The 21959-nt window shown below is 43.0% G+C and overlaps 1 protein-coding gene across 1 annotated transcript in view; it reads right to left on the bottom strand.

The window, feature by feature from the left end:
• Positions 1-21959, bottom strand: part of TMTC1 (transmembrane and tetratricopeptide repeat containing 1) — a 128517-nt gene that overhangs the window by 39855 nt on the left and 66703 nt on the right. Inside the window, exons 8-9 of the mRNA XM_010188706.1 lie at positions 18151-18272; positions 4069-4233 (exon numbers count right to left, since the gene is read on the bottom strand). Of these exons, the coding sequence (XP_010187008.1) occupies positions 4069-4233; positions 18151-18272 (287 nt within the window). The remainder of the gene's footprint in view (positions 1-4068; positions 4234-18150; positions 18273-21959) is intronic.

Raw genomic sequence — 21959 nt, 5'->3', positions numbered from 1 at the left:
ATTCAAGCACATGGAGGAATGGAAAGTAGAGGTGAAGGGGGCTGAGGGGGGGAAGAAGAGGGGAAACGCAGTAATTAATTAAAGCAGCAACTGAAGAAAGAGGAATGAAGAACTTGGAATGGGAGCAAAGATTCTCTCAGCACATGCTTCTTAAAAAAAAAATTCAACACACACAGAGACTCCCAAGAACGTTGATTTATGTCTCCTTTCCCACACCTATAGATTTTCTCTGTTTCCTTATTATTTTCCTTCATAGATCTTTATTGTTTCTTATCTCCTCCTCCTGCTCTGTCCTTTCCAATTTATTGTTGTTGCACATGCCTCCATCCAGTTCTCCCCCTCTCCTCATCAGCCCATGTATAGCCTCCCACTTCTGCCCCAAAGAGATCTCCCCCTCCTGGGATGACGTTATCTTCTTGCTATACTATTCTTCTTTTGCATTTCCTTCCCTTCAACGAGAACAGTCCTACTGTATTACAGACTCACGATAGATACATTACACCTATCAAAGAAAACCTTAAAAGGACAGCAAAAAAGCCAATGTTGTTAAATAGCGTAGTAAAGAAGGCTATGAGAAATTAAAAACACCTTTTGAAAAGTGAACATCACAAGGAAAAAGGAAAAGAATATAAACTTTAGCAAGTTAAACACAAACCAAAATTAGGCAGACCAAAAGAGATTTAAGGAAAAACTTGCTAAAGCCATCAAAGCTAATAATGGAATACATCAGATATAGGAAACCTGCCAAAGATCCCCTAAGGCAAATAGATGATGGGGGTCTAAAAGTAGTGCTTGTAGAAGAAAAGGCCATGGCAGAAAAGTTAAATGGATTATCTGTACCAGTGCTCACTATAAGGGAACTGAAGGAGGTTTCCACATGGGAGCCTTTCCTTACAGGGCTAAGTCTGAAACACTGTCTCAAACCAAAATGGCAGTAAAAGAGGCTTTAAAACAAATCAACACCAAGAACAGTTATAAGTCCATTGGGCCTGGTCACATGCATCCAAAGAAAATCAAACATGAAGCTGCTATTAGCTGCGGTATGTAAGCTACCATTTAAATGAGGCTGGCACTAGAGAAATGGGAGGTGATGAACATGATGTCATTTGGCTGAAGGGCGGGATCTGGGGGGGGGCAACAGACCACCAAGTCTGATTTCCACTCCAGGTAATCTGGGGAAAACCACAATAAAGATTAGTTCTACCAAACTTCTGGATAACTACAATCCAGCAGAAAAGAATTAACCTTGCATTTTGCAGAAAGAAGTTAAGTAGACAGATCTGTTGTTCTTTGATGGACTCAACAGGTACTGAAACTGTGCAAAGGTTTTATGAAAATCAAAATATAGCCCGGTCAGTCATACATCAATGTTGTGCACTGGAATGTTCAGAAAGGCTTTTGATAAAATCCCTCACTAAAGACTTTCAATTTCTTAAAGGCATTGCGCAGTTAAGAGGGAAAGTCCTCTTGTGAATCAATACCTCGTTGATAAACAGCAAGCAAAGAGCACGAGTATGTGAACAGTTTTTACAATTGGAGAAGACTGCTAGCAGGGTTCCCAAGAGACATGCACTGGCATCCGAGTTGCTTCACGTGGTCATAAAGAACCTGGAAAAGGGAGCAAACAGGGAAGAGAAACGGCTGCTGATGACACCAATGTGAATCACACTGCAAGAATTAAAGCTTAGTACAGAAAGCTGCACAAGGATCTCATGGTATCAAAGGCTGGGCAAGAAAATGGCAAATGAAATGTAGTTCTGGTACAAGGAGAAGTACCAGAGACTGTACACAGAGAGTCTGTACAGATACTCTAAATCTGCATAAGACTGCACACAGATTGATGCCTATAAATTAGACACTTGGCTCGTGTGGACAGTGCTGTGAAAATATCACCCAGTGCTTACAAAAGGCAGGTGGAAGATCAGGAATTAGTAGGAGAACAGAACAAAAATGATAACACAGCCCTACATTACTGTGCTACATGTATCTCTTGAAAGGTGATTCTGGTCTCCTTCTCAAAAGGACCCATTAGAGGTTGAAAGCATCCCATGAAGACTGACAAGCCGGGTCAGAAATGCAGAAGAGCTTCCATATGAGGAGAGTTCAAAACCAGCAGACTCCAGGATGAAAAAGAGACAGCCTTGGGTAAGGAAATGGGTGTAAAGGCAGGGAAGGCAGAGAACAAGCAACGAGCTGATGGTTACTGACTATTCATCCAGCACACCAAACAAGACCATCAGGCAGAAGGCTCACAGCGCACAGAAGGGAAGTCTTAGTGTGCACACTGTGTAACTTAACAACAGAGCCCAAAGCACAGGATGCTGTAGAAGCCAAAACTATATATAGATTCAAGCAGCCAGATACATTAATGGAAGAAAAGTCCATCAGTGGCTGTTAAAAGCAAAAAAAGTAAGTAACTAGTGACTCAGGAAGTCTTTTAACTACAGATTACTGCAAACTGGGAAAGGACTGGAGAGAAGCATCACTGCTGCTGGCCCTGCTCTTCCATTGCTTTTCTAGGCATCTGTTGCTGACTGCTCTCAGGGACAGGCCACAATTTGTATTTGGTCCAGAAGGAGCACATCTACATTCTTGCCTTCACCTCAAAAGCCCAGGGCAAGTCTCTTTCCTGGAATTGACCCCAAAAGTCCCGAGCTGAAGAGCAAGCCAGCTCGACCCAAGCCACCTCACCCTGCATACTACCCTGGGCAACACCAAATCCCTATCCTGAGGCAAGGTGTATTAGCTCCAGCTCAGTGCTGCACTGAAGCAGTGGCATGGTTTCTGAATTTTAGCTGGTTCCTAGACGATTACCCTGTTTTGAATGGAGGTAGGGTGGACAGAAGTCCACTTGTGTCCAACTAAGCAGACATAACCTTAGCCTTCTCTTCTGTGACACACACCCTGGCACCCCGTATCATCCCAAGAGTGCTCCTTAGGAGGAGAAGTCCTCCTGTTACCTGCTGCAGTTTGACTTCATAATTCTTAAACACGGGTGACCACAACTGTATGTGACGCGATACCAGATGATGCCTGCAGCTCAACATATGGAATTGCCATCTTCCCACCCCCCTTTCAACAAGTGAGTCATCCAACTTGGAGAGGCGTTTGGCTTTCCTTCGAGCGGCCACCGTTAGCCAGAAGGGTTTGGGCTAGAGGTGTGCTCTTCACAGGGATCACTGCACATGCCCAGACTGGTCACCGTGGCTGCTGCTGCTCTTTGGACAGCAAACTGCATTTCAGGGAGACGGGTGATGAATCACATCAGAGCAAAAAAACCCCCCTATTTCAGATTTTTTTGGGAAAAAAATCCCACTAACAGAGCTCCAGTCACTTTAGTAGTGTTTCCTGAAGACCAAAGGGTATGCATAGAAAAAATAATTTTATAGTCTCCAGTGCTGCGTAAATTAAACTTTGCTCTGGCCAATAAGTTAGAAAATAAAACTAAGCAACCCGTGTGCACATCACCTGCGTTTCTGCAATTACTTCACAATTAGACAACCGCTGAAAGCAGCTGGAGGCAAATGCAATACATTTGCTAGCAAAACACAAAATGAAACAGCCTGCTTCAGTGAAAAAAATACAGAAATGAGGTTGTAAACAGAGCTGTTTGGCAAAGAGTAATCAAATAAAATGAAATATGGTACATTAAGTTTGGCACTTCACGACATTTCATTTTTGTCATTAGGAACATAGCTAAAGAAAATTCAATATATTCAATAACGTTACTATGGTGTTCTGGAGGGTTGCAACAAACTTTTGCTATGTCTTTAAAAAGGAAAGTGTAACTTTACTGGTAAATCGACAGAACTAAAGTTATTTAAAAACAGTGTGTCTTAAAAATGTGATTGCCAGAACCAAACTTTGTGCATAAGCATATAAAGTGCTGACACCAGTTTTTGCACAGTTGCCAGAAAACAGAAAGTAGGTGTTATTTTATAATAATCAAAGTGTTAATCACAGCAATACATCAACAGCAGGACTTGTGCTAAAGAAAACTGTTCCATGTAACAAAGTTGTTTTAAACAATACAAAAAAATGCAAGTATTCTCCCGTGGTCACTCATACCTGAAAAGGGATTCTCTTGACAGCCAGATTTCGTTCTGTTTCACGGTCTTCCAAGAGAAGAGCAGCAGCAGTAAAGCAAAGAGGGTCAGAACAGTAATTCTCCACTTATTTAACCATGTAGACAGCTTTTTTAGGCCGTGGACAAAAAGGATGCAGTACCCCATACTGGAAATAAAGCAAAACGGAAAAGGTACCAAAAGTTATATTCCAGTACTCTGGTTTATATGCAACACTATTCAGCATTGTATTTATTACACATTTACAGGGTTTTTTTGGCTAATTATATTTTCTGGGCTAACAAACCTCCAACTCTGCAGCAGTTTTCCTCAAGTCACTACACAATTTCCAAATTAATCTAAATGATAGACCAGGGTGCCAGAAGTACAGTAGCGTACATAATACCACCCGGTATAATGGTAGCTTACACCAGTCCGCGGAAGGCAGCTGCTTTTCTGTACAGCGAGCTGAGAAAACACCATGTAATAACAGTAATACTGAGCACGACTGGAGCAGTGTGGAAGTGAAAAGCATTTTAACCCAGGGAAGTCTCTAAACAACCCCAGAGGTGGCCGCTATTAATTTCCGTTTACACATTGCAAAGCTGAGATGGGGGAAAGAGCCTTGTAGTGGGTGGCAGGGGCCACACCACAAGGCAGGAGTCCCTGCACAGGTCTTGCACACCGACAGCAGGGCCAGCCCATCCCTTTTAGCACTGGGTCCAGATCAGCTGAGATGCCTTAGCAGAGTCTCCTCACTGCCCTTTCACCAAACCACATGCAGCCTTCTCCAGCACCAGCCTCCCGGCACTTTCACGGCTCTCCGCGCACAACTACTGTGGCATTTTCTGTAAAGCAAACCGCATTTCGAACTGAAGTCTTAATCCTGTATAACTTTAAATCAATTCAGTAATTATTTCCCTTAATTCAAGTGTTATGTTAATTCTTCCAATGATGCCCCTCTGAGCTGGAAATGCAGTGCTTTCAGTTGCTGTACTCAGTACACTACTAATTCTGCTTGGCATTTTTAGAAAGGAATGTCAATTCTCATTGCCTGAGGAATTTCATTAGCTTATCTATAACTCCCCGATGCAGTTATGTAGCATCTGATTTAGTTTTAGACCTAAAAGCTATCTTAGTCCAGGCAGCCGCCTCTGAATTTAAAAAGGGAGCAGAAAGGTCTTTAATAACACTTGGGGACCAACACATGGGGACAACAGAGCAGCTCTCCCCAGCCACTGGTACACCTTGAACCCCAGCTGAATCCCACACTGGAACGCAGGCAGGTTGGAAGCAGGCAGCTTATCACCCTGCCCGTGCTCCAGCTTTGGGCTTTCCTGGCCATAGCCCACGCTATGGGCTTTCCTGGCCTCTACCCAGACGTCTGAGCAACTTCACAATGAGACTGCTACGAGGTAAGAAAAACGAGGAACAGAGCTCCTCATCAGAGGCAGCTTCGCAAGCAAGCGCATAGTATGGCAAAAGTCAATCTAGAAACCAGAAAAAGTGTCTCATCTTCGAGCAGCTGTGAGCATACTTCTCAGCACAGTTTCTCTGCCCTCTTGGAGAGCTGGGCCTGTTGCTATCGCCTGCGTTGTCTAAAGATGTAGAGGGAGAGTAATTCCTGCTTTTACTGAGGAAGAAGGTGCCTCTGTTGTACATACCAATCAGCACCAGGCAGCAGTGCTGTCTCCAGCACAGCGCAGGTGCCATATATTCTCAGGTGACACTGAGAAAAGTACAGACAGAGGGGGCAAATCCAAAGACAACATCAGATCTGCTGAGCATTCAGACCTTCTTCACTGTTGTTTTAGAGTTCTCCCGTTTTTTTCAGAAGAGGGTATCAATATCTGTTTTTCACTTAGCCATGCTTGCATTCTGTTGCAACACATTTCTTATAGTGCTTGCACTGTGTTTTTCCATGAATTCTTTCGCACACATGTTTATTGCACCTACATTAACTGCAAGCAGACATTTAGAGCTACAAACCGAGATGCTGGTGGCAAGCAATCCAGCCTTTATAGCTATTGAACCCTTCTTTAAAACCTCTGAAAAGCTAATCTTGGTAATAAGCCCTCCCTTTCCAATAAGAAATGCTTCAAAAACCTACAGACGGTTTTCACTCTGTTATTTTGCCTTTCAGCAATTTCATCCTTCCCTTGGAATTAATTATCTGACATAAACATTATTTAATTGCTTTAACAGAAGGCCGTTTTCAAAGGAATTTCCCTACACCTTCACATTTTCAAGAACAGGCCTTTTCTAACAGAATTGTGAATGCCTCCAGAAAAAGACAAAAATGCAGACGTCAATGTCTTGGTATTTATTTCAAACCCTGTCCCAGCTCTTGGGGATTTCTGCCTTAGCAGCAGCACTCCTTGGGCACAGCCAGCACCGCATTACTGCTCACACAGTCACCGGAAAGGCTGCAGTTTTCCTCTTGCAGAGCAGGAACCTAAAACACGGCAATAAAGTGATCTGCTCTGCTGACAAGAGACTGGCAAACAAGGCACCGAAGCTGCAGTCCAGGGCTCTACCCACAACACATGCAATGGAAACCACGGTATCTTGCCCAAAAGCCCATAGGACTCCCTGAGAGGTCAAGAGGTAAGCAACCCAAAGGCAGGCTCTATACCCACACTCAGCAATCCACTGCAGGATTCAGCAGTAAGTACGAATGCAGAGGAAAATGGGTTCCCAGATGGCTGCTGGAAGGGGATCGCATAGCTAACGTTCCAGAATCCCAAACTGCAGAGCTGCCAAGGGTAAGGTACAGGAGTGATGCTAAAGAGCGCAGGGTTGAAGCATGGCTTACACTTCAGTAAGATAGAGACAACTGTGATAACATTAGGACTGAGTTGTAGTTGTGCCACAGTTATAGCCCAAGCAGCCTACAGACAACATACCTGTCTGTAAAGTGCATGGGAACCCAAAAGAAAGGAAAAGCATCAGAAAGCATTAACTAGGTGAATACTTTAATTTTCAGAACCTGGTCAGTTTGGCTTAAAGCTTCAGACAATTTCCTGCCACAGATCATCGAGGAAGGGGTGGGGAGGACACGCCTGCCTTATCTCGCCAGGGACTTTTTGGTGCAGATGTCAGGTGGAGCTGCATCTTTTTTGCACGACGTTTTTACGACATGGTCCTTTCAAGCCCATCCCCTGGCTGAGGGCAGATGTTACATTCCTGGCTGCAAGTTTTTTGCAGGCCAAGGACTCCCAAAGCACAGAAACTTGCGTGTCCTTTGCCACTAGGAAATCATGTGTTTGTGATATCATGCCACGAACTGTTTGCAAAACAACAACTCCCTGAAACATCACCAAAGCTACTATCATAGGTAATTTTTGCATCTCTCTTTGTATTTCTACCTTAAGGCCAAATAATTATGGTGAAATCAGGGCGAATCCAGACCCATCCTCCAGATCTTGTGGTCTAAACAGAACAAAAAAGCATCCACACCAATGTATTAAGCATCTGTCAAAAAACCATAATTATATTACTATTGTTTCCTAGTCCCAACACCGCACAATCCTTCAGACCCTACAATACACTTGTTTCACACTAGAGTCAACAGTCCTGGTACATAAATCAGCTTTAATACAGAGACTGTGAAGTTTTGAACCAGTAAAGATGGAGTTGCTGCAGCAGGAACATACCCCGATGGTCGCTGGACCTGCAGAGCGACCCCAGCAGTGCTTCACCCACAAGATGCACGTTCACCCCATTTCCCTTGGTCCTGACCTCACCAGGCTTCAGATAAGCAGTTTGAGGCTGCCTTGAGTTGTAGGGAGCCAGCAGCAGCCCAAGCAGTGGTACCGCGGTGGGAAGAGCCCATACAGGCGAGACTGCACTGATCTGATTTAAGTAAGTTGCCAGGTGACTCTGGGAGATTTTCTATGTGGTTAACTCTGCTCTGACCCTGCCTTTGCCTACAAACACACAGAAAATATCAAATACATTACCTTTTCTTCTCAGAGTGCCTGGGGACTCGACTTCATATCAAACGTTAGTGCTGGCTCACCAGGAAATCAAATTTTACTCACACACATTTACAGACAAAAATGTCTCAAAAGGACCCTTCATCAAAGGCCTACCTGCCACTTGAAAACCTTACTCTTAATTACTACATTCCAGACATCTCCATAGCTATCTGCATATGTATCGAGGTTGTAGGGTTGTGGGACTGGGGTTTGTTTAGGTTTTTTGTTAACTCTAGCATTTCCTACGGAGGGGAAGGGAGGGGACCATTTCTCCTGAGAGCTTTTCTCTTGGCATTGTCAACCCATCATGCAAGCACTTTTCTGAAATACTTTTCGTAGCAAAAACAAAACAATGGGAAACAAGCAAAATCCACAATCCACTATTATTTTTTTAAGTCTATTTTCCACTGGATTACTGTAAAACTGCTAAGCTTTTTTTTTTCCATTTGTAGGATAAGCAACAGCCTGCTATAGCAATTGTTCCCCACTGTGAAAAGTCCCTGCCAGCTTGGTCCCCAGGATCAGATGTGAAGCAAAACCTGAGGAACAGTCAGACAGGTTAACATGGTAATAGTTTATCTGTGGGCTCACAATGAGCACACTTATTATAGGAGAATCTGTGGCTTCAGAAATTCAATGATGCTGCAGGAGAGATCAGCAAATGGACCAACAGGCCAATAGTTTCATGATTCCTCGTGTTTCAGACATCTGAAGTACTAAAGTGGTACCTTAAGCACGTCCTGAATAGCAGTGAGAGCAGGGCTGCACCTGGTAGTCAAACCCTCTGTGCCATTGGCACGTGTTTCTGGCAGATCGCATGCAGGGAGCTGTGCAGTGACAGATTTTCATTTCTAATTTCTGTGGTTTGTTAATATCGTTCCACCTGCAAGGACGTGAAGTGAGAGGAGATGGAAATGAGGTGGCACACAGTACCTGTTTCCCATGGCGCGCTACGTGTATTGCCCAACTAAAACAAGAGCTAAACCAGCAGATACTTAATATTTGCAATCACTTCTTGGGTAATTAGATCACAAATTCAACCTTTTCTTTGGCCATTATGGCTCCTTTCTCAAGGTGAGGCTGTTACTGACAATGCTCACCCACAGCTCCTTCTCTGCCTCTATGGATCAGGCTTCTCACTTTTTACTAGAAGTCAGAAACGGCATCAGTGCATTTGATTCTTGCCAATAGCTTCTAACCAAAGACGTGGTGTTAGTGCCTCAGCCCAAGATTATCAGGATGTTCTGCTACAGCAATCTGGCTGCATCGGAAACCATCTTACCTCCTCTAGAAACTGCTTGGAGACCGACTGCTGCAGAAAGCTCCTGAAAACCGAGGCATCTTCTAGTCACACATCTTACTGTATTTTCTGAGTTGTGACTACACAGCACAGGTTTCCACTCCACAGAGGAGCAGGTTGAGCTCTGCAGTTCAAAGGCACCACCCAAGAGGGAACCAGCCTGGACACCAGCGTGGCAGCCCCAGCCTTTTCTAACCCACCCTGGTAGGGCTGTAAGCTCAGGAGTTAAAAAGGATGGGAGAAACTATGCAGAAAAGATGCATTCCCCACACTTTTTAATGGTTATTTTGGGGATGTCAGATATTGTGAAGTAGTTGGTTGGGTTTTTTTTTTGAACTGATTTAATCTCAACTACACGCATGTAAACTTGGAGTAAATCCACTGATTTCATCAAAGCAGTTACTCCAGATTTCAGAGCTCAGCCTAGATAAGAATCCAGATGCATACATACATACATATCAGTTAGGAAAAGAGCTGCCTACAAGCAGCCTGTCAAAGCATGGAAGAAATACTGCCCTGTTCAGGGGCTGCTAATGCAACAAAAGGGATTATCTCAAAACTGTACTGAGACCAGAAAATGCACTTGGCTTTGACATTTCACCCTGGAGGCTCTTTTTGGGCTGCAAACCTCCTTCTTGATTTCCAGCGCTTACTTAAGATGACTCCCTTTTCCTCCATAAAAGCCAACCCTCACTTTCAAGCTGCTCTGAAGCAAGTTTAACCCTTGCGTGCATGACTTAATTTAAGCGCATACTTTGCTGCTGCTGCCCTTCAGAGAGAGGGGAGCACAGCCTTGAGAAAGACAGTGTTTGCTGCCAGGTCCAAATGCTGAACACAAGCATTTGATTGTCTGGGTTTTAAAGTTCTTCACAAGCTTTCTAGCCCCTAGTCCCACACATATGCTACCTAGCACAACACGATGTTTGTGCTCCTGGTCCAAAACACTCCAGCTCTGCAGCCTGAGCTGAGGAAATGCGCTGAGAGGAAGAGCCAAAGTCAGCTGAAATGCAGCTTGCAGGCAGGGCTATTGCTGCAGGGGGGAAAAAGGCAGTTCATCCTTGCTAAAATTGTCGGCTCTGCTCATGCTTCTCTAATGGGGAGTAACTGATTGCAAAAAGCACGCTTGGCATGCCCTCCCTCGCTACACAGCAGTCAGATGCAGAAGGGAGCACTGGCAAAAACAAGCATGGCCAGGGTGGCTCTGTCTGTCCCCAAAAGCATCCTCAGGCACAGAGCTCCAGTGATGAGCAGTGCTCCCAGGGTAGCAAAGATGTTGTTTTATGAAAAAGTCAAGGCTGGAGCTGTTTTGGGCCAGGATAAAATCTGGATTTTTAAAAAAATGTTTTCATCTGGAGAAATAGTGTATTTGTATATGCACGCTCACTTGCACTCAGGTCACCCAGAAAAGCCAAAACTCAGAAGTTAAGGCACTCACTGCAGCCTGGATCATCTGGATTCAAGGCACTGTGCCAGGTCAGGCTGAGAGCTGGGAATCCAGTAAGGGAGTGTACTTGCAGGGCTCTGAGTTTACAGTCCCCAAAATTCTCCAGCCATCAAAGCCCAAATACTGATCTGGAATAACCATGCTCCGCAGATCCAAACGCATCGCAGAAATTTTGAGAAGTGAACTTCATGCTGCCAAGTTCATTGCAGGGTTGAGATTTTCTCTTGCAGTTAAGGTACAAGGCTAATCTAAATTCAGCGACTTATGGGCTTGCTAATTAGACAGAAGTGAAAGCATGGGCCTGGATCAGGTCTGGATCAAACTGTCACCACTGAGTGATCCAGCAGTGTGTAGATTCACTGCTAATGATCCTGGAAAAATGCTGGCATGTGGCAGATGGACCATGACTTCCCAACTCTCAGATGAGCATCTCTGCCAACGAGGCAATTCTGGGCCACATCCATCCAACTGTTCGTTTCTGTTGTTCGTGTCCTTTTGACCACAAACTCGATCTTGGGTTGAAGAAGTCTTTTATTTCCAGATTTTTTATCTAAAATTTCACTGCAGTTAGCACACCTTGGCAAAAAGTTTTGGGTTAACTAAAATGTTGTATTTTCCATATAAAATTTTTTATTGAAACTTTCTCAGTCAGTCGGGATGAGGGGAAAAAAAAATATGTAGGAACAGGCATGTCTTTAGACTAAATGCCCAAAGGCAAGGAGGATGCGGGATGTGCCTCTGTCACACCTGGACAACCAGGAGCATTCACATATCTGCTTCTTCAGTGGTACCAAGTTTTGGGGACAATGAGAAAAGCATTGTTTAAATTGCCTCTCTCCAGTAACGATGGCATAGAATTCTTTCCCCTCCCTCGGTTACTAGAGGTTTTAAAAGACATCAGAACCAACAAGAAGATAGAATATTTAGCATACGACTAGATCCCATTGGAAAAAACCTAGCACACAACTAGATCCCATTGGATCCTTTATAGCTCAGAAATATCAGTGTGACATCCATGTAACTGGCAGCATACTTAACTTACTACTGAGCCTGCCAAATAAATTGTTACATTTTCACCAGAATTAAGAGGCCTTTTACTGGAATAAAGTCTGCAAGTCGTAATACAAAGACACAGTGAACCATAACCACGGGCAGAATACATCTAATTTGGAAAGGTACCTTATGAGTTAGTGTTAGACTTTGTCCTTGGCTCTAAATTAAAAGCTGTGCAGGCCCATTTAAGGACACTTAGACATGATCGGCTAAGTCATCAAAATGATTTACCTCTATTAGCAATGTGGTCCTCTAGTCAGAGCATGATGTAATTAGAAAAAATGCAGGAACTCTTATTTTCCTTATTAGAGAGAAAATATGGAGTAGAAATGAATGATTTTGTTAACCTTTGAACGGCTATTTAACATTTGGACATGTTTCCCTTCCTTTCCTTCCAATAACTCACGTGATAAGCAAACCTGCTTCATTAAAGTGTTCTCAGACCAAGATTTTCCTTCCAACAGATTCTTATCTGAAATACTTCCAGGTAGTACAGAAACTCTTCAGGCTTTTGATTACTATATGCATTATAGAAAGAAAAGATTTTTATAATGAAAATCCAATATAATTCCACAAGAATTCCACAGAAATTTCCCTAAATCTTATATACCTTACTGGGTATATATGCTACAGTTTTAATTAAAATTCTATAATAACTTCTGGAATTCTGTTGTAAGGATTTAATTTTCTATTCAATTCCATCACAAGTCTCCAAAAACCTCATGTAACAAAGAATTTTCTATTAAATTTCACATGGCACCTTCTTAAGGGCAGCATGTTCCCTTGTACGTAAGAATTCTTCTTTTTATCAACATGACCAAGTAGATTATTTCCACAAGTTGACATTAACTTATTACTATTTTTTAAAAGCAATATCCTTACATATCTGTATTATTTTCAAGAGCAGACAAAATGTCTTTGAAGGTTTTCCTTTAACCTAATATATCACAACAAAACCAAAAAGCCTTCCAGTATAACCATTAATGCTCATATTCAACACAAATTTATCCTTTTCCTACATCAGCTGTGCATGGTCAAAATGCAACATGTTTCTCAAAAGCATGTTTTAAATTTAATTAAAATAACACAAGCCTGAAGTCTAGACCAAACACGCCGTGGGCTAATGTTTTTCAGCTTTGCAGATTCATTTTGGCTTTTATTCCTGTGTCTTTACTGCCTTTTGCCAAAATATCTGGAACTAGCATCTCAGCATTTCTTGCATGCATTAAGAGAGGATGGCTGCTTTGATTTCCCCTTAAAGTGTTTAATAGGGGTGGGCAAGCCTTCAAAAGCTAGGAGCTTAGGGTTGGATATGCATCTGAAAGGTAGATGCTTGCAGCGTTTAGCCTTTTTACAAGCAGTTAATTCTCATTAATTAATGAGGACTCTCTCTGCCCTCTTCCGAAGGGCAGACTGGAGTCATTATCCCTGGGATGGGGAAGAGTCCTGAGCCTCAGCCAAGGTCCTAAGCTCCTCGCCTCCAGCCACGAGCCGTTTTGCAGACCACTGCTCAAACTGACACCCTGGAGGACAGACAGAAAACACTCACGGTGAAGAGGGACCAGGCTGGGGCTGGGGACTGGCCCACTGCCACCATGTAATACCCTCCCAGTGCCCTCATGTCTGTGGCTGAATTAGAGAACATAATCCAGTTCATTCCTAAACTTCAGCAGCTCCATGGCCTTCCCAAGAATCGCAGCAATGGAGTAAGGCATTAAAATAATGTTTTTTTAAGTAAATGGAATAGTTGTGACTTGGATTCCGTATCCAAATCCCAAATGAATTGTGGATTTAACTTGAAAGCAGGCAAAAAGCTTAATTATGCTGCTGAATTGAGATCAGGGAGAAGATAAACCAGCTCCACAGAGCCAATGGGACTTTCACTGCTGACTTTGGTGGGGTTGGGGTGAAAAGAGAAACAACTTCTGTAAATCAGATGATGTCTTATTGGATCTGAGCTTATACTGAAGGAATGCTAAATACGTAAACAGGAATTCAACTCCTGGTGAACTCGTAGCTTCAAATAACCACAAAGAAAGGGGTGGTGAAGGAAACCGAAAAGACAACACCCCTCATTACACAACTGGTCTTTAAGAAAATGAAGATAATGTGGAAAGCGTAACATGCTCCCAGAAAAGAGAAGACCCAGCAAGTCCCATCCTCAAGTGGCTGCCTTGTAAGTAAAGGAGACTTCTGCTCAGGGATATTCAGGTTCATAAAAATTATAAATGATTCCACTACCTGCCAGTTTCTTTTTCAATTACAAAAGTTAGTAATGTATGGAATTGCACTAATTGGAATAAATGCATAAGCACGAAGAGTCAGAAACATACTCTATGCAAAGGCAAAACTTCCATATGGTCCCTGGTTTGCTATGACACAAGGAAAGCTTTAACACGATGTGTTAAGTTCCTGAAAAATACAAGTGCACTTTTTTTTCTGGATGCTGGCTTTCTGGCTGATTTTTTTGATAGACGCTGAAGCAAATGCCATCCTGTATATAGGAGTGATCTCATCTTCTAGTATTGACAATTAGGGTTGCAACATCAACTTTTGATAGAGAGAAGAGCTGGTAAAAAGAAATGACAGCAACCCGTAATTGCCTGTGCTGGGAAAGAGAAACTGTGCACTCTGCAACCCACTCATTGCAATATCTACCATGAATGAGGTGCCATTAAAATGGTGCAGCTACGGTTGCCTATTGCTTTCAGCAAATTGGAAATGAGCCTCGTAGCAATATTTGGCTTGATTTGTTCGTTCACATGAGGTTGTGAAAACAGCTTAAGTCATCCAGCTATAATACAGTAGCCCAGATAGGAGCCACTGCTATTGGGGTAGCAGTGAAAGATGAGGAAAACATAAAAATTGCTCTAGTAGGAAAGGTCCGATCCCACGAGGTGAGAGCAGCCCCAGCTTTTCTGGTATGGCAGTAGGGCAGGCAGCTCCTGGATGGCCCAAGAGTTTGCATTGCCTCCTCAGTTTCTCCATGTGAAGGGCAACCCAGAGCAAGAGCCAGTGCTCCTGTTGAGACAAATTGCTCATGGCTCAGAATAACAGGATGCACATCACTGTTCTTGATTTCCAAACAATTGGCTGTCTGCGGTATTCTGAGCAGCATTAGCAGATACACAGTAAGCATAATTACATCTACATCTAGAAGAGGGAAAAACCTGCAGTGGTTTAAGTCTTCCACTGATCCAGCTACTTATAGTGATGCCTCTTTGGAAAACTGTGGCCTGTAGAGTTGTATCCTGTTCACCACTCCCAATATACATATTTCACACCCCTAGTTGTCCTGAAAATAGGTTTTCCCCTCTTAAGGATAAGAAAACAACCACCAAATTAATATTAGAAGGTGGAAGACAATAAATTGTTTTCCTATTAATTTTTTCAGGCTAGTCTAATACTATTATTAAAAATAACAAATAAGTGCTTGTAACCCTCAAAAGAAAAATAAAGACAAGAAATATTTTCTCCAAATATTTGTTTTTCTAAAGCAAATTAAAGAAAACATTCAACCACTGTGACTTAGCGTATATCGCTCTCCCTCAAGGCACAGCTGCAGACAGAAGAGGAATTGTTACAAATACCCATCAATCCCCAGAAGGCAAGGCCCAACCATATAATTAGACATTGAGGAAAAGGCTTATTCCTTGTTCCGTTCCTTTTACAAGATCTTTTACATAAATCCTTGGGTCCGTACTTAACCGTTAGTGAAAAGAAAATGCTTGACATTTTGCCCAGGTAACTACTGAGCAACACTGAACTAGGACTTCGGGCTGTGGCACACATACCCAACTGTCACATCCATAAATATTAATAAAAGGCTATTACTTGAAACAGGGATACAAAAGCACCTTCCAGCATAAGCCCAAAAACATCGATCACCGAGTTCTCTCTATCTGGTTGGGGACTTCTGCCTACATAAAGCTGAATGGCAGCCTTTAACTGGCTGAGTTTTGGAGGAGGAAGGGTAAAGCACAGGAAAAGCCCTTTTCAAGATGTAACATAAGAAAACTGCTAAAGGCTGTTCTAAATAAAGCATGCAAGCCCTTCCTAAAGCCACCTTTAATAAACTGCAACACTTCCAAGGAAGGGCAAAAAAACCAACATGATTTTAGTTCTGCCACAGTCGTGAATGTTTGCAGAAGTCCCCCCCCTCACTGCTCACGTCATTTTGCATCCCAAGGATGTAAGAGAGTTCATGTCTTGGTAACTCGGAGTCAAGAGCTCAGCTTTCTCCGGATCCTATGGCTGGAAACTGCCCACCTCTCCCGCAAGCTGCCAAACCCTTGTTTTCCTTTTTCATGCCAGCTGCCTGCCAGCCTGGAGTAAGAGCAAAAACCGAATACTACAAAGCAGGACATGAGTGATCTGAGCAAAGTATGAGATTCAGGGACTCCAACACAGACTTACTCCGGAGAACTCATTTAATCCTTCTGCCTGAGTTTTCCTGCCTGAAAAAAAGCAGCAACTATCAATTACCTACTTTGTAGGTCACATATTTGCAAAGCCCTCAGGGAGATGCATTATACAAACTATATGCACACATGTTAACGCTGATTAATTTTCTCTGCGCAAACATACCCTTTTTTCTTCTTCATTGCCCCTCCTCTCATTATATCAGCAGCCTCATCTGGAGGAGGACGAGGAACTGCTGACAGCTGAAGTATTTTCCACAGTTGTTCTTTTGAGATTCAGAAATGCAACCACTCAACACAGCCCTGTGTTCAGCTGACTGTTTCCTTAATAGCTTTGTGCTTTCATGTGTTTCCTCATTTTCTGTTACATGAATTTAAAGCAATCTGATTTCCAAGTTAATTTGAAATGATGCAAGATCCATTAGTTGAGGGTATCGTTTGCAAAATAATTCTGAGGGACAACTTTCACTCACTATACTTCCAGACATACTCTCAGCAAAGAAAAGCAGTGCTAGTAATGTGAATAAAGTCAGCAGCATTTGACCCAAAATGCAAGTCAGGATACAGCAGAGCACAGAAATACAGCCCAACTGTAAAAGAAGCTTGTAATAAATACAACAGCTCCTACACAGCCTGAGTTTTACACCAATGAGCAGCCCTTCTGTGATAGAGCTTATACAAATGATCAGAATATGCATGCAACTTTGCAAAAGACCACTGATAAGCAATTTTTCTTAGGATTTTTGGATCCACATTTTCTGAGGAATACAATTAAAACACTATGTGGAATAAAACTACTGTTTCATTTATCACCAAGTAATCCAGAATAAAATTGAGGTCTGTGCTTCGTGGACAGCTCCACAATAGCAGTTCCCATCAGACATCTCAGAAGCTGACCCTCTGCACCTGAGGGCAGAATTGGGCTTCCTGACTTGCAGCATCCAAGTACAACCATTTATGCTCACGGCTGGAATAAACCGCACCAGGACGCATTGTCCAGAGTGGTTGTGGAGTCTCCCTCCTTGGAGACCAAAAGCCGTCTGGACATGGTCATGGGTAACTGGCTTTAGATGGTCCCTCCTTGAGCAGCAGGGTTGGACCAGATTACCTCCTTTCCAACCTCAACCAACCCGTGATTCTGTGAAATGGGCAATGGTCTGGCGCATCTTGGATGAATGTCCTCCAGCTGTCACTGCAGCCTCTGGTCTGGATACTGTGGAGATGTCAGAAATAACACTTCAAAGTGGTCCTTGAGTAAATGCAATCGGAAATACCCAGACTGCTGAAGTTGCAATCGTTAGAAACCAGAAAACTCCAGGGCAGAGGCTGAGGGATGGAGGAGTGGCTGCATTTGCATCATGCTTTTCAACAACCCCAAATCCCCACCTCTTACATGTGTATGCAGTCAACAGCTTACAGGCAGGTCATGCACATATTCCACACACAAAGCCAGCAGCCTTCTAAGACAGCAATATTGTCACCTCTGTTTTTACTGACCACCTAATGAAGTGGGAAAGCTGAGCAATACCACTATAAAAATAGGACAGATTAACTTTCCTTAAGGTAAAGTCATTGGACAATTTAGGTTGATAATGCTGCCAAGAGAAAGGGGCTTGCAGGACAATCCTCAAGAAACAGCATCTCATCACTGTATTGAGCTGTTTAAAGTATACAAAAAAAAAATCTGTGTTCACAAAAAGGAAGGATTTGGGGTAGCTTTACTCCTGCCAAGCAATCTGCTCTCGCCCAACTATAAACTCAAAGGCAGAGAACACACTGACTAGCAATATAATGTCAGAAGTATTGTAAAAGGGAAGAAGTAATCATGCCTGCTTTTAGAAAATTGCATGGTGGTCTCATTAGAAAGGAATTCAATTGCAATAGTTACCTCGGCATGTAAAGGACTCGTTCTGCCACCACAAATCCCACCCTGAAGAAGAGGTTGCTGGCTGGGATGAATGGGAAAACCAGGAACAACAAGCCAACCAAAACTTCTTTGTGTTCCAGTTTCTGCAATAACACAAAATTAAACAAATATCAACTAAAAAAAAAATCCAACTTCATACACCACTAACTTTCCCCTTTCTTTTTGAGATTCCTATTCATAAAATAAGCAACTTAGATTAATGATTGATATGGTCTGCATTGAAAAAAAAACAACTATTCCAATACACTGTCCTTTCATATTTATGTATTGTTTGTGCTCCTGATATGCCCACAAAGTGCACAAATACTAACCCCAGTGTGTATTATTAGCCTTAGTATCTTTTCCAAGGTCAGCTCTATTGTATGCAGCTCACTTGAGATGGCATGGATAGTACTTAAAATATACCCCAAATTGGTAATACTTAAGTATAGAATAGTGTGAAAATATATAGTAGCATGACTACCACAGTGTGGCTGTATGTAAATACACAAGCAGATATCCCATACACACAGACTGCTGTGTTCAATCCTAAATGTTTATAACTGAGAAAAAGCTGTTCAATCAGTCACATTTTGAGTAAAGAAAACTAGCCCCAAATGGCACATTAATGCTGCCATTTTATCCCTTTTGAGACAATATCTAAACTTAAAATGATACTTTTGTACACGAGGTCTCCATACTCATACAGAGTTGGAAATCTGAGACATGCTATATATTAAAATTAATGTCTTTTTACTTGAGCTCAGTTAATGCCCTTCACTTGAGCTCACTTTAGTGTTGGTTTGCTCTTGGAGGAGAAATCGAATTGCCACACGCAGTTCAAAACTGCTGTGATCTGCATGGTGGACACGAGCATCTCGGGATAACCATGATCAGCAGCAGCTGCTTCGCAGGCAAGTGGAGATTCAGCTTTAGCTCCACCCCAAGAGGGTGAACCAGCTCATGCTTTCAGTCGATGATCTCAAAGGATGGCATCAGGCTAACAGAAGTATAGCATCAGGTCTGTTAAATCACCCAGGCAGACACCTGTGCCTTCCTGCCCTGCAATACCACTGCCTTTGAAGCATCCTTCTGCAGCCATTGGGAGAAGCTTTGTCATGCTTAGAAACAGATGCAACCAGAATCACTTAATGGCTGCAGCCCTTTCTAATTGTTATGGGCAATTTCTCAGCTTTGGAGAGTGAATTGACTTCCACCTCACTGGAAGGATCTAAATTTAGAAACATTGAGCAAGATTTTTGAGGAGCGAAACAGAGCCCAATCAATGATGCAGTGCCAAGCAGTACAACCCGTCTTGCTTTTGCACAGCTACAGACTGAGACATCAGCTACCACTGGCTCAGGCAGTGGCTGAAATTCAGAAGATTCAGTATTAAAATACAGTCATTCCATTCTGTGGAAAAGACGATGAACATATTCTATGGGTACCAAATGCAAGGGCACATCTTAAGAGGCTCTGATCTCACTTTAGAGGAGCTGAGCCACAGGATCATAAAAAAGTGCACTGGTTTCCCCTAGCTTGTAGGGCAAACACAAGGCAGAGAGGGGAGAAGAATTCATGTCTCCACATCAGTATCTGCTTTAAACAGCACCACAGTTACCTGCTTCTATTATCTACTTTTCCAGTGTTGAATCACAATTGCTAGTGCATTCTTGCAGTCACGACAGCATCTAAAATATATTATTCCCAGAGTTGAAGTTGATACCAATCTATAAAACTGATGAGCAGACATGCCCGGAAACGGTCATTTTGGATTGGAATTACAATAGAAAAATGACTAGAAAAAAATGGATCAAAAATGATTTCTCAACTCTGAAGGTAAAGTATCAGTCCTAGCTCAGCTCCAACTTCCCTCCTATCCTGCTCAGGACATATACTCCATTTCTCTCCTGCCATCTGACACTCTCTTCCCACCTTGTCTGCTGCCGCTGCTCTACCCCAGGGGTTTGACAACAAAGACCTGGAGGCACAAGGTGACAGTTCAGGCCAAATGGAGTACTCTGCTAATGCATTAAACGTTCCCTGTCCCCCAGGATACACTCTTGATTTCAAATGAACCAGCTATCAAATATTTCTCCAGTTGCTGTTCGTTAAATCAATAATTGGGAAAGCAACCTCTAGTTTACATCTCTAAGAAGGACACAGTGTTATCCAAGGCTGCAGCACTGCAGATAAGCAAAGGAAACCAAATGCTGGAGAATGACAAACAAAAGCCGTATATCAAATGGGAAAAAGGAAAATGGGGGAATTAGCTGGGCTGAAGGAGAAAATGTTACTGTGTGCCCTTTCTCCCTCCACAGCAAGTCACAGCTCAAGACCAATGCCAAGGAAGGCTGCCAACTCAGTCCCTCCGGCAGGCCTCAGAGACCCAAGGCTCAATGCCCACAAACCAGCCTCACGAAGCAGCAGAGCCTTCTGTGGTGCTACTTATTTCAGAAATAAGAAACATCCAGTAGCTGGCAGCGTCCTTTTAAAAGCATTCAGTTCAGGTAGAGGCTTTTCTGAAGAGCTGGTCCTTGAAGGCCAGGCTTTGACTGATTTTGTGCTACACGTTGTCCTGCCTGCGAGCCGGCAGGTCAAACTGCTGAGCTCATATTGCAGTCACTCCACAGCTCAGTTTGGGTTAACTCAGCAGCCATCAACTTCGCCAAAATTTGTACAGGCGCTTCCTGTATTTGACACCTTGGCCCTGCGGCTGGGTCCTGCCTGGGAGGAGAGGCTGGGGAGAGCACCTGGGCAGGAAGAGCAGGTGGGGTTGTCTGAAACTCACCTGTGGTCAATGAGACAAGCCTGAATGCCACCTCTGGTGCAAGCAATTCCTAAATCACTGGCTGGTCAAAGCTGGGAATTTATACTGGAGGAGAAGGTACCCTATTCACTGACAGATCTTATTTCCCACTTCCCTAAATAGTTGCTGTTGACCACAGGTACTGAGCTAATCTGGCTTTGCCCTGAACAGCATGTTCTCCCATCCCAGCCTTCCAGGGGCTAGAGGCACAGCAGTGCTATCTGTCCCTACCTTCCCAGCAAGGGCTAACATCTGCTCACCTAGGCAGCTCAGAGAAAACACAAAAAAGGACAGAAGTGCAACCATGATGTGTTGAAAGGATTTTGTGTACCACAGGTGATAACTGTAGACAGCTAAAAGCTAACAGCACAAGTCTCACAGGTCACAGGACATCATATTCTCCTTTATCTTTTTCCCTATCAAAATATACTTAGCAGATTCACCTTTTATTCCTCCTTTCCCTGGAGGGGTTAATAGATCTGTAGATGAGTAGACAAGCAAGACAGAACAGCGCAAGAATGTCAGGGACTGGCACTGTAGGGCTGCAGGAATAGAGGGCAGCAGGATCTTCCATCTGGCACAAGCCACAGGAGATGCCGTCCACATGTCTTTTAAATTAAAAAAAAAAACAACTTGTAGCTTGTTACATTATTTTTTTTGGGGGGGGGGGAGAGGAGAAAAAGAAATATTGGGAGCATTTATTTGGTTTAACTACTCTTGTCATACGAGCCCGCTTCAGATAAAGCTAGAGATAAAGGTGGCAGAACCAGCATCTTCCAGGTACCCAGAGCAGTAGCAAAAGCTTTTAAACAGTCATAGGCAATTTTCTTTGTCTTCCTTTTTCCTTCAAATAAAAAAAGCTAGAACTAGAAATTATAGATCACTTTATTCCTTTTACAGAGAGACATCTGCTTTCCTCTTAAAGATAATGCCTTCTTTTGGAAATACAAAACTTATCTTCCTTTTATCACAGGTCTCTGGG

The sequence above is a fragment of the Mesitornis unicolor genome, unplaced genomic scaffold (genome assembly GCF_000695765.1).
Source record: "Mesitornis unicolor isolate BGI_N332 unplaced genomic scaffold, ASM69576v1 scaffold11097, whole genome shotgun sequence".
Lineage (NCBI taxonomy): Eukaryota > Metazoa > Chordata > Aves > Mesitornithiformes > Mesitornithidae > Mesitornis > Mesitornis unicolor.
The sequence above is the reverse complement of the archived record's forward strand: the minus strand, read 5'-3'. Positions and strand labels throughout refer to the sequence as shown.